Here is a 13,539-nt window from a genome sequence, read left to right as displayed (position 1 = left end):
TCCTGCTACTATAAATTACATTGTTTATTTAATTTTATTTTCCAGCTATTTATTACTAGTATGTAGAAATGAAATTGATTCTTTATATATTGACTTTGTCTTCTGCAACTTTGCTTAACTTAGTTTTATTAACTTCCTTGTAGATTCCTTAGCATTTGCTACATAAACCGTAATGTCTGCAGATGGAGACAGTTTTACATATTCCTTTTCAATCTAGATGTGTTTTATTTCTTTTTCTTGCCCTTTGAATGGGACAGGATTTCAGTATATTTTTGAGTAAAAGTGGTGGGAGCAAACATCCTTGCCAAATTTCCAATATTAGGAGAGAAGTTATGGTCTTTCACCAGAAGTTTTTTGAGAATGCCCTTTTTCAAATTGAGAAAGTGTCCTTCTCTTCCTAGTTGGATGACAGGTTTTTGTCATGAATGGGTATTGAATTTTGTCAAAATACCTATTTTCCATTAGTGAGATGGTTTTTCTTTTTTAGTCCATTGTTGTGGTGAATTCTATTGATTTATTTTAAAATTTTAAACCAGCTTTGCATTCCTGGGGAAAACTCTACTTGGTCATGATGTATTATCATTCTTATATATTGTGGATTTGATTTACTAATGTTTTGTGTGTGTGTGTGTGTGTGTGTGTGTGTGTGTGTGTGTTTCCCATTCATTGGTTTGTACTCCTTTTTTTGCAATGTCTTTGCTTGATTTTGGTATTAGGGCAATGCTGGCCTCATAAAATGAGTTGTGAAGTATTCCCTTCTCTATATTTGAAAGAGTTTTTGTAGAATTGGTATGATAACATTTTCTATCCTTTCACTTTTAACTTATCTGAATATTCAAGGGGCATCTCCTATAGATAGTTTAAAGTCAGATCTTTTTTTCATCTAGTCTGACAATCTCTACTTTCTAATTGGTATGTTTAGACCATTTACATTTAATATAATTATCAGTTTAGTTGAGTCTACTGAACTCCTACTTGTTTTCTCTTTGTTCCATTTAAAAGTTCTTTCTTCCTTTTTTCCCCTCATTCCTTTCCTCTTTTGAGGTGTTCGTTTGCTGGTTTGTTTTTTTTAGGATTCCATTTTAATTCCACTATTGACCTAAGTAGCTATACCTCTTTTTTCTCAGTGATTGCTCTGAGTTTGCAATATGCATTTTTTAATTTATCACAGTCTATCTTCAGATAACATTATACTATTTCATAAAGTGACACACAGTATTCTTCCATTTCCCCCTGCCATTGTATTTTTCTTGCCATGCCTTTTATATTTACATATGTTATATACATAATTAATTGTTATTATTTTTGCTTTAAACAATTATAAGTTAAATACATTATGAGAATAAAAGGCTTATATATTTCCACACAGATTTACCATTTCTGCCACTCTTTATTTCTTTTTGTAGATTGAACTTTCCATCTTATATTATATTGAAGAACTTCAACATTTCTTGGTATATAGGTCAGCTGGCAATGACTAGTCAAAGTTTTTTGCTTGTCTGAAAAGTCTTTATTTCACCATTTTTAAAAGGTGTTTTCACTGGTGCAGAATTCTAAGTTGACTTTTTTATACACTTTAATGACATTCCATTGTCATCTACCTTGCACTGCTTCTGATGAGATCATTTTTGTCTTTGTTCCCTCAAATGTAATGTGTTTTTTTTTCTCTCTTTGCTTTTAAGATTTTCTCTTTGGGTTTCTTTGTGTTTATCCTGCTTAGAGTCACTGAACTTCACTGAAATATGGATTTATAGTTTTGATTAAATTTGGAAGATTTTGACTGTTATTTCTTCAAATATCCTTGCTGCTCCCTCTTCTCTCCTCTTCTGTGACTCCAGTTGCATGTGTGTTAGACTGTGATGCAAGTCACTGACGCTCTGGGTTTTTTCCTAATCTTTTTTCTCTTTAGTTTCCATTGCTATGCCTTCAAGTCTACTGTTCTTTTCTTCTGGATAGTATCTAATATGTTAATGTTATCCAGTGAATTTTTAAATTTAGATATTGTATTCTAGTTCTATTTGAATTTTATAAATATAGGAATACTTTGTTTCTCTTTTCATCAAATTCATGTTTTCCTTTTAAATCTTTGAGCATATTAATAATGGCTATTTCAAAATTGCTGTTTACTAATTTTATCATCTTTGTCTTTACTCAGCTTGTTTCTATTGATTTATTTTCCAACTGCTTATTCTTATTGATTTGTTTTCCAAATTGCTTATTCTTTGAATATCTAGTAATTTTTTATCAAATGCTGAATATTTTGAATGTTATGTTGTTTGATGTTTGAATTTTCTTGTCTTATTTGAAAAACTGTTATTATTTTGGCAGGTCCTCAAGTTACTTGCTGATAATATCAGTTTGTTTTTTTTTTTTTTTTTTTTTGTGGTACATGGGCCTCTCACTGTTGTGGCCTCTCCCGTTGCAGAGCACAGGCTCCAGATGCGCAGGCTCAGCGGCCATGACTCATGGGCCCAGCCGCTCCGCGGCATGTGGGATCCTCCCGAACTGGGGCACGAACCCGTGTCCCCTGCATTGGCAGGCGGACTCTCAACCACTGTGCCACCAGGGAAGCCCGATATCAGTTCTTTTGAGGCTTGTTTTTAATCTTTGCTATCTAAGTCTCTATATCACAAGACCATACTCTAGTATGCTTTATTCTAGCATTAATTTAACCCTACTACCAGTAGGCATGACACTTCTAGGATCTTTTGATTGTCCTAACTGTTCATGAGGTTTTTCTACTCTGGCTAGAAGAAATTCAGGCCTTTCTTCACTTTGTGTAGGAGAGTAACTTAATAAAGATATGAAGATGTAGAGGAAAATATGAGTGTAATGAGGACAGACCACTTTTGAGGCCATACTCAAGAGAAACAAGAGGAGGCCTTGAACCTAAATGGAGGCAATGTGGCTAGAAAGAAGTGAGCATAAGGAAGGGATATTTGGAGGATAAAAATATTAAGACTGGACAATCAGGAAAGCAATAAATAGTACATTATCAAAAATATGGGGGCTTCCCTGGTGGTGCAGTGGTTGAGAATCTGCCTGCTAATGCAGGGGACACGGGTTCGAGCCCTGGTCTGGGAGAATCCCACATGGCGCGGAGCAACTAGGCCTGTGAGCCACAACTACTGAGCCTGCGCGTCTGGAGCCTGTGCTCCGCAACAAGAGAGGCCGCGATAGTGAGAGGCCCGTGCACCACGATGAAGAGTGACCCCCACTTGCCACAACTAGAGAAAGCCCTCACACAGAAACGAAGACCCAACACAGCAAAAATAAATAAATTAATTAATAAACTCCTACTCATTCATTTTTCTTGGCACTCATTTATCTCCTTTACTAGGAATACTTATGATCTTATGATTTTATTTAACTCTGGAGGATATATATATATATATATATATATATATATATATATATGGAAGCAAATAGGATTTGCTCCTAAGGATGTTATTTGAATTTACTAAACCTTGATTGTGTACTCACTTTTAAAATTATTTTTTTGAAGTAGGGAATTGGTAATCTTGAATTTTCACAGAATTTTATTATTGCTTATTAAAAGAAAATTTCTAGGGAATAGTAGTTCTTTTAATGAATGTTACTTTTTTCTTCATTTTCATTATACCCTTGAATGCCTAAGAGTCTGTTTTTAGCTCTGCATGTATTTATAGTCAACTTCTCTTCCTGCAGATTTATAATGACAATCTGTATGTGAAATATTTGTGGCAGGAAAAATTTGAATAGTCGCATAGAATTCATAGTAATATTATTGGGATGTATTTTCAGAGCTCTTATTTAAGAGATCTGCTAAGGGTTGAGAGGAGCTTCTTTAGATCCATATTTAAGGTTTTAAATGTACCTCATCTCTGTGATTATATACCTCATCTTTGTGGTTATGAAGCCACTGCTTGTCCTTCTGGGTGAATAGGATTGTCTGATATTGTCAGTCTCCTTGTACTTGATTTGATTAATGCCGGCCTCCTCATTGTTAATATCAAGTAGTTGAAATTTACTCTTTTAAGGTATGTTTTCTTAAAATTAACTTTGTTGTTCTTTGCCAGAGTTAGAACATGTTTTTTATGCCACCCCCAAAGGAAATACCAGATCTCTTTTAAAAATGAGAGGGTTGATATGACATCCTGTATTTTCTCTATTTTAAGCTGTAGTATTTTAAGCATATTAAAAGAGATAACTTTTTTTTTTTTTTGTAAACTGCTAAATTTGGGAGGTGTTAAATGATGGGCAGCATTTGGAACAAGAAGCCAGGAGAAGCCCAAGCGTGTTCAGAGAAGTATAAGCAGGGGGAGTTAAAGGTGTGCAAATGAGCGAGTAGTGATGTGAAAGGTATTCAAGACTTTAAATGTATCACATTTTCAGTAAGTGTTCATTTTTTTTGTATCTAGCTTCTGTGAGAATGTAGTAAAATGTAATTTTTCCAGATTTTGAAGAATCCTCCCACAGAGTTCAATTCTGTTATTAAAGAACATGTAATTTTATTCCTTTTGAACTCCTTTTCTTCTGGTTGTTTTGTGTTGCCTTTTTTCCCCAAAGCATATAAGTTATTTGAGATCAGATCTCTTGTAAGCAGCACTAAATATATTGATAAGGAAGAAATAAGAAATTTTAAAAACATAGGTGTATTCCTAAGCAATATATTTTTAGATAGGATACAATTAAAATTCATGGTAGTATTTTTACTATAGAAGTTCTCATATTAAAGAAACCTAGAGAAAGGCCAACTGTAGTACCAGGATACAGTAATAAAAATCATCGGAGACATGGTATTGGCTAATGTTTCTTTGATTATCCTACTTTGACAAAACTAATTTCACCGATTTTTCTCTGTAGCCTAGAAAATTGAAATATATTGGATTCATTTACATGGAATCTCCTCTTTAGATGTGTGCTCCAATGAAGATCTCCCTGAAGTCGAGCTGGTGAGCCTGCTAGAAGAACAGCTACCCCAGTATAAGCTAAGAGTGGACTCTCTCTTTCTATATGAAAATCAAGACTGGACTCAGTCCCCACGCCAGCAGCGACATGGATCTGATGCCCTCTCTCCAGTCCTTGCTGAAGAGACTTTCCGTTATATGAGTGAGTATTTTAGAGTTTGTCCATTGAACTAAAGATATGAATATCTTGGTGTTGACTTTTAAAACATTTGACATCCCTAGCCATTGTTCAGTTTGTACCTACTTTAACTTGAACTATTTTAACAACACGAAGAGATGATTCTAATTGTGTTATGTCTGAATGCAGAAAGTTTATCATTCTTAAGACTCTGAGTGTCCAGGGTTGCAAGCATACTCAGAGGTTTCCATTTCTCTCATCTTTTACTTGATACTTTCCTCCAACTGTGGAGAAAAGGGAACTTAAAAAAAAAAAAAAAGGTAGTGAAAGTATTTAAAATTTAATATCCCTTTATATTTCACAGCATTTATTATCCTAATACTTTAATATCTTGAGCCATCAGCTTTTTGACTCTAATCTACCCTACTAAACTGACATAGTCACGGGAACTTGTCAAGTCATTAAGAAACGGAGTTCATGGATACATAAGTAGCTTTAATAATGCCGAGGAGAAATACGTGCACACTATATAGTAATCTTCATCATTTACTTAAGGATTCAGAGAATATTTCAGTGAGAAAGTAAGCCAAATTTGTCCTGAAAATAAGTCTGTTTTACACCACACTCTTTAAAAATGACAAAATTAAATAGGACACTTTTTTTTTTTTTTTTTGGCAGTATGCGGGCCTCTCACTGTTGTGGCCTGTCCCGTTGCGGAGCACAGGCTCCAGACGCGCAGGCTCAGCGGCATGTGGTATCTTCCTGGACCGGGGCATGAACCCGTGTCCCCTGCATTGGCAGGCGGACTCTCAACCACTGCGCCACCAGGGAAACCCCAGTAATCATTAACTTTTAATGGTACTTTCCTATAACCAGATTACTTACTGCTCAGAAAAAGAATTGTAAACATTGTTTAAACTTGAATTAGGACCGCAAATAGAACTGTATTTCTGTCCCCAACAATTCTTTTAATTAGCTGAATATTAAATTAAGGCCCTTAAGGTTTTCTTAACTTCATAGTTTGAGAAGTTACTTGCTTGAGATTTTCTAGAAAATGCTTTTTAAAAGGAACACTTTTTTATTTCCATTTCCCTTTGTTCCCTGAGTTTTTAGATTTGTGAGAAAATTCCAAACTGAAATTTCATCGGGATAAATTTAGTTTGTCATTATTCTGATAAAGCGGCATAGAAAGTACCCCTTAGTTTACATGTTCTTTGTCCTATATGCTGCTGGAGGGGACAGTGAGGGAGACTAGCTAGAAAGATGTCTTAGATCATGATTTAATGGAGTTACTTTTAGGGTGAATTTTAAGTAAAAAGACTGGGAAATAAAAGGTAAACAGATTCTAAAATACTTGGTTTATAGGACTTTACATAAACAAACCATAGTGTTCAAGGGAGCAATTTAAAACTTGAGATTAATAGGATGTTATAAGATCCATACTTCCAAGATCTGGAAAAGTGTCCTATTCTTTTCATCTAATGGTACTATTTTCACTTCAACAATTTGAAAATTAAACTACATATGATACACCTAATATCATGAAGCAAAGAATCTAGGATCATCATCCATTCACTGATACTTTATCTCTGTACTGTACTTTAATTTCACTGTTATATTAAAGGTATGAATTCTTTGGGTTAACAGTTCACTCAAATATAAATAAACTTCATTATGAATTTCTATCTTATGAATGTAAAAGATAAGTGATTTACTTTGTTTAGCAAATTGACCAAGATTTTAAAATCACGAGGACTTCTCTGGTGGCACAGTGGTTAAGACTCCTCCTGCCAATGCCGGGGACAAGGGTTCGATCCCTGGTCCAGGAAGATCCCACATGCCACGGAGCAACTAAGCCCGTGCACCACAACTACTGAGCCCTCGTGCTGCAACTACTGAAGCCCAGGCACCTAGAGCCCGTGCTCTGCAACAAGAGAAGCCACCTCAATGAGGAGCCTGCACACCGCAACGAGGAGTAGCCCCCGCTCACCACAACTAGAGAAAGCCTGTACACAGCAATGAAGATCCAACGCAGCCAAAAATAAATAAAAATTTTTTTTTAAAAAAAGAACTTTAAAAAGCATGATACAAACCATTCCCTTACCCTTTTCCACAGTTTTCTATCCCCTTGAGATGTCAAGATTAATGGTTTAGAATAGTTACTATAGACCCTGGCAAGCCATCCTAGGGTTCAGCTCCCTGGTGCAGTTTCAGCCCCTTCTTATCCTGACTTACCTCACATGCCAGTAGATACTCAATGCTCATTAAAATGAATTATAACAGCTAATAAAAAGAGGTGGCACAGGCAGAGGTACTTTCTCTCTCATATAACACAAAGAAATTGAAAGAGCCATGAGAAGAAAATAAAGAAATTTGGAAGGAAACATGGGCAGGGTTTTGGGATGGGAACCTATCTCACATGAATAAAAGGACACTGGTTGTTCTTTGAAGCCCCTACCAAACCAGAAAGAGATTGCTCTCAAGTGTTTTATTTTAAAAGTAAACAATGGGTTGGTCTAAAAAGTAATTCTCTCCTAGTCCCTGCCTTACACAAAGTTTAAGATACTCAAAGAATGTTTTGCGTGCAGGGTTTTCTTAGTTTTATTAAGAGAGAGCTGCACAGTGACATGGGGCAAGCAGTGTGATCAGATCACACTGTGACAGAAAGTACCATTTATTTGTTCGTGTGAAGGCTAAAAATAGAAACCTGATCTATTTAAAATAGATTATTATTATTATCTATTAAAAAATACCTTCAGGGTATTTTTTATTTGGGAGTAAGGGATTACCTGTACCACTTCCTAATGCATAAGCAAAAGGGGGGTGGTTATATAAGTTGTAATTAAGGCATCATTAATTACAAGTACCAAGTGATATTATATGTAATTAATGATATGTAATTATTACACATTAATTACATATAATATCACTTGGTACTTGCTAAAAACACAGATCCTTGTGCTACCATCCCAGATCTACTGATTCAGAAACTCTGGGGGTGGGGCCCATCTGTTTTAACAATTCCTCCTGATGGTACTGGTGCACACTCAGATTTGAGAACCACTGACCTAAAGCTTTGTCACCAAAGCCATATGGCCATTTCACAGTGACATTAATTGGAGAATTTAAGGAATTAGGGAGGGTGTAGGATTTTGCAGAGAAATAGATTGTAGAAATTACTTCTGGTTGATAGTTATACTTTTCCTCAACTCTGTCCTTGAAAATCATTAACCTGTACTGGCAAGAAAGGAAATACAACAGATAATGTTCAGGAAGCATTAACCATAAGTCAAGTTGTAGAGGTTAGCAGATTTATAATTCCTCGCAACCAGTTCCATGGAAGAATTAAACCATATGCCCTAAGACATCTATTGTAGAATGAATTACCTTATCACCTCTACATTATGTACTAGGTAGGTATTATTTGTCAGAGAATTGAGAACATTGTCACTCAAAGCATTATCTATGGGGCTTAATTCTCCCCTGGAACCCTGTTGAGAAAGGCTGTCCTAGACCGTATATATCACCAGCCTCATTTTTGTTCTGCCTCAGTTCTTTTGAAGGCAGTTTTTTGTATTGCAGAAATGTTCTCTGTATTATAGTAGCAAGAGCCACTTCTTTGGGGTTAAAACCTCAAGACCTGTCTGTAGTTATTAGGAGCTATTCTAGCTTTTACTCTGCCATGTGAACTGTGTGTTTCATTTTTGTTTTTTGTTGTTTTGCTTTTGCTTTTTGGTGTGGGAGGTTTGGAGAGTGATGAAAGATTAGAAGTCTTTTAAAAATTAGATAATTGTGGTAAAAACTCTAGACCTTGAAAAAGGACATATGAGAACTATTCAAGAACCATCTCATATAAATAACAGGGATATCAAAATGGATTAACGTTGGCATTTTCCATCCTGAAAATGATTGGGGGATGGTTGATGTGAAATTACGCAGATATAACATAGAGTAAGAATTAGCGAAGTGCTTATATATATCTCCCCATGTTTTTTCAGGAATATTAGATTCTCCAAATATTAACCAAAAATGTTGAACATTAACTAACAACCTTCAGAAACCAAAAATGTTCTGTACAAATGTTTATTTTCTCCCTGATATATGATTTGTTCTTAGAGAGTTAGAAAGTTCATGTCTGGAAACAAGCAAGGAGCATTGGTAATTTCTGTACCATTTAACATATTTTATTTTAACCTTTGAGAACTGAAGGAAAAATAGTATTTGATAGAATTATAATAAAGTCAGCCTGCTTGGCCCTGAATTCTTGGTTACAGAATTACAGTGAAGAATTAGTCTACCGCTTTGGAAGCATTTAATCACAATACTTAAATGCCAAGAGAATACTTAAGAGCTTTGCCCTGAGTACTTTTGGAATCATCCCAAGCAGCCTATCTTTATCAGGAGTATTGTGTTAAAGAAGAGAAGACAGAACTGATTAGGCTGCAGAGAGGAATCCTTTGTGTTCCTCTATGCTTTGTGTTCCTCTATGAATTGAGCAACTCGGTGCAGTTGAGGTGGTCCAGCCTTTGGGGCTTGGTGGTCTATAGACTGTTTCACTTAAAACATAAGAATTGGAGAATTCTGGTTGCATTATCTAACTTCTTTGCCGTAATAAATATTTAAGCATTTGAAAATTCATTTTTCCTCTCTGAAACCTCTTAACAAGAGCTGCTACTTTTTGATTGCAATGATAACATTTGTTCTTCATGGAAAATTAGCAAAAAACTGAACAGAAAACAACAGATCAACCATAACCCCTACTTAGAGATAACCACTGTTAACATTTTGATTTACAGCCTTCCAGCCTCTCTTGTGTATAGACATGTATAGATATACTCACACATTAAAAACAAAAATGGGGCTTCCCTGGTGGCGCAGTGGTTGAGAGTCCACCTGCCAATGCAAGGGACACGGGTTCGTGCCCCGGTCCGGGAAGATCCCACATGCCACGGAGCAGCTAGGCCGGTGAGCCATGGCCGCTGAGCCTGCGCGTCCGGAGCCTGTGCTCCGCAAAGGGAGAAGCCACAACAGTGAGAGGCCCGCGTACCGCAAAAAAAAAAAAATGGTACCTATTTTGTTTTATAACTTGTGTTCACAGATAAATACTCTAATATTTCATCAGATAAAAGCCTTTTGATCTTGGTGGGACTGTGGTAGAAACAGCAACCTGGTGCAAAGAGCCCATTCCCGTCACTGAGAATGAGCAGACCCAAGTTTTTTCTTATGACCTTGTGAGACGGGAGTTGTTATCACCTCATTATTATATTGGCTTTGCCACTAATAGTTTGCTTTGCTGTCTTGGACATGTCACATAATTCCTCTTAGTCAAGGTTCCTCATATAAGAAAATGGGATCATTAAACTAGGTAACTTCTTAAGATTCAGCTTTAAATTGTCAGACTGACAGATGGTAAGCATTTATGGGAAATATATTTTAGTTTCTCCTTACTAAAACATATTTTATTCTAAACATTTCTGTATTACTGTGTCCTTCATTTTCTATTCCCCTTTCGTCATGTGTGACTGGTACCTCACAGCGTTTTATTCCATCATTAATTTACTGGTTTGACTTCAGATTAAATTTGCCACTCATCTTCAACTTTTATCAGTCGTATAATATAAGCCATTATTAATTTAAGCCATAAATTAGTTGTATAAAAACTGTTTTTAACTGGGTCTCCAGGATTGCTGGTTCTTGCTTTGAGTGTTAACCCTGGATCAGTAGTTTTCATCCCTAGCTTCACGTCAGAACATCTGGCATATTTTACATACTACCTGTGCCCTGGACTTCCTCCAAATGAATTAAATTAGAATCTGGAGTTGAGACCCACTGCCCTGCATTACATTTGTTTTTGCAACCATTGGCTAGTTTTCTGTAGTTTAGAGTGTAGATATATTGACTTGATTTTTTTTCCGTGTATTATTGAGACAAGCAGTAGAAGAGACCACACACTGTTAGTATCTGCCTTAATTTTTAATCCTTTGTCTCTGCTATGCTACCAAGTTAAACTGAAGATTCCTGGTCCAAAAGCCTATTTCCCTTATCCCTGAGGTTAAATTATAGTTTAATTTATACTAATAAGTAAAAATTCTCTACTTGTAAATAAAAATTCTTTTGGAGTAAAAATGTTTCTTTATAGTGTTTTTGTTTTTGTTGTTGTTGTTTTTAGTTTTCTTATTTTCAATTTAAAACTTTTTCTGCTATCTCCTAACACTATCAACCCAGCACTTTGTTTTACTTTTAACTAGAAGTAAGACTATCATTAATAATTAAGCTCTGGGTAATTCCCAGTTTCATATTTTTTAATTTTTATTTTTTTATATTTATTTATTTTTAATTAATTTATTTTTTTTGGTTGCGCCAGGTCTTAGTTGCAGCAGGCAGGCTCCTTAGTTGCGGCTCATGGGCTCCTTAGTTATGTCAAATGTGCTCCTTAGTTGTGGCCAGCAGGCTCCTTAGTTGTGCATGCACATGGGATCTAGTTCCCTGACCAGTGATCAAACCTGTGTCCCCTACATTGGAAGACAGATTCTTAACCACTGCGCCACCAGGCAAGTCCCAATTCCCAGTTTCATTTTAAGCAGTGGTGCTAAGAAGAAAAATTAAAAGCTCAGATTAAAGTAAAACCTATCTAATGGTGTCTTTTGAGCAACCGTAAGTGTTAAGATGGGACTAAAGAAGTATAGATGACTTAAATCATAGTTTCTGCTGCCAACTCAGTGCATTATTTACAGAGAATTTTAAATCAGGGCTGTTTCATACATACCAGTTGTGTTTAAAGAGTATAGCTGTAAATAGTTACATGACTTAGCAGTTTACTAAATACTGCTTAGTAGATTATCATATTTGAACCTCCTAATGACCTTGTGAGAGGTTATCAGCTTCATATTATAAATGTGGAATCTGAATCTCAGAAGGGGTAAGTGACTTGTTCAAGCTCACTCAAATATGTGAATTCAGCTTTTCTGCTTCAAACCTCTGATTTTTCACACTTCAAGGCAAACTAATTTTAAAAGCAGTCTAAGTCAAACACAAGTCTGTTTCATGTAATGCACTCCAAAGTCAAAAGATCCCTGCATCATTACCTTAAAATGGTATTGCTTATTGTGATTGTGGAATCATTAGGATCATATCTATTCTTTGCTTTGGAGCTAAATTAGTCAAGTGCAGTTCCTGAATTTACGGAGTGCCAGAAATAATGGGTTTGAGTTATGCAAGGAATACTGTAGTATACAGTTTAGTTTATAGCAAAGGCCTAAATATGATGAAGCTTATCATAAAGAAAAAGGATTTTTAATTAAGCTAAAAAGTGTTACGGTTCATAATAGAATTACAAGAAGTGCTACAAGTCCTATTCATTGTTTATTGATATTAGCTCACATGACAGGTGATCATAGATGTTCAAGATAATCACAACAGAATTCTAATTAAATTCCTTCATACATAACTCCTCGTGAACTCGCCCCTCAATAACTTTAATTTAGATTAGGATGTAAAACAATTGGTGGTTCAGTTCATTCTCCAGTCCCACATTCTCTAGTGTGAGTGAACCAAAGTTCCAATCTTTTTTTAAAATTATTTATTTATTTATTTATTTATTTATTTATTTTTGGCTGCATTGGTTCTTCGATGCTGCGCACAGGCTTCCTCTAGTTGTGGCGAGCGGGGGCTACTCTTCATTGTGGTACACAGGCTTCTCACTGCAGTGGCTTCTCTTGTTGCAGAGCATGGGCTCTAGGCACACGGGCTTTAGTAGTTGTGGCTCACGGGCTTAGTTGCTCTGCGGCATGTGGGATCTTCCTGGACCAGAGCTCGAACCCATGTCCACTGCATTGGCAGGTGGATTCTTAACCACTGCATTACCAGGGAAGTCCCCAAAGTTCCAGTCTTACCAAGGGAAGAGGAGACAGTCAGGAGGTAGCTGCCTTGTGATCATTTGATACTTTCTTAATTTATTGTATGATGTACATTTTGTTTGTAGTAATTTGTCTATTTCCTGAGTGTCTAACACATGAAATATTTGTTTCCCTTTTCTTTTTTCACCTATTTTTTTATTCTGAATGACTTTTTGTAAAAGCCCGTGTTGTTTGTTGTGTTGTTTTCTTTCAATTCTTATGACTGTTTAAAACTTTGTGTTATTTCTATATCCTATAAACTGTTGTTTTTAACTATCTTAGTTCTAGGCACAGACAGGGTGGAGCAGATGACCAAAACTTACAATGACATCGACATGGTTACACATCTCCTGGCAGAGGTAGGAATATGTCTTTTTTTTCTCCAGTACAAAAAGCTAAAACTTGAAGATCATTTAGAATCTATCAAATTTGCATATCAATGAAAAATGATGATGTCTTTGCTCTAGGTTGTTCTGTATAAGGTTGTTACAGATAGAACAACTGGCATACCAACTGGCATTCCAAAGAAGATGGCTCCTGAAGTTTATTGTTATGAAATTGTAGAGGGCTTAATTTT

General features: G+C 35.8%; 1 protein-coding gene across 1 annotated transcript in view; it reads left to right on the top strand.

Annotated features, from left to right (window-relative positions):
• The window catches only part of TRAK2 (trafficking kinesin protein 2), a 61,540-nt gene that overhangs the window by 27,665 nt on the left and 20,336 nt on the right, over positions 1-13,539 (top strand). Inside the window, exons 3-4 of the mRNA XM_007469215.1 lie at positions 4,897-5,091; positions 13,245-13,321. Coding sequence (XP_007469277.1) covers positions 4,897-5,091; positions 13,245-13,321 — 272 coding nt within the window. The remainder of the gene's footprint in view (positions 1-4,896; positions 5,092-13,244; positions 13,322-13,539) is intronic.

This window comes from Lipotes vexillifer, unplaced genomic scaffold, assembly GCF_000442215.2.
Source record: "Lipotes vexillifer unplaced genomic scaffold, Lipotes_vexillifer_v1.1 scaffold648, whole genome shotgun sequence".
Lineage (NCBI taxonomy): Eukaryota > Metazoa > Chordata > Mammalia > Artiodactyla > Lipotidae > Lipotes > Lipotes vexillifer.
The sequence above is the reverse complement of the archived record's forward strand: the minus strand, read 5'-3'. Positions and strand labels throughout refer to the sequence as shown.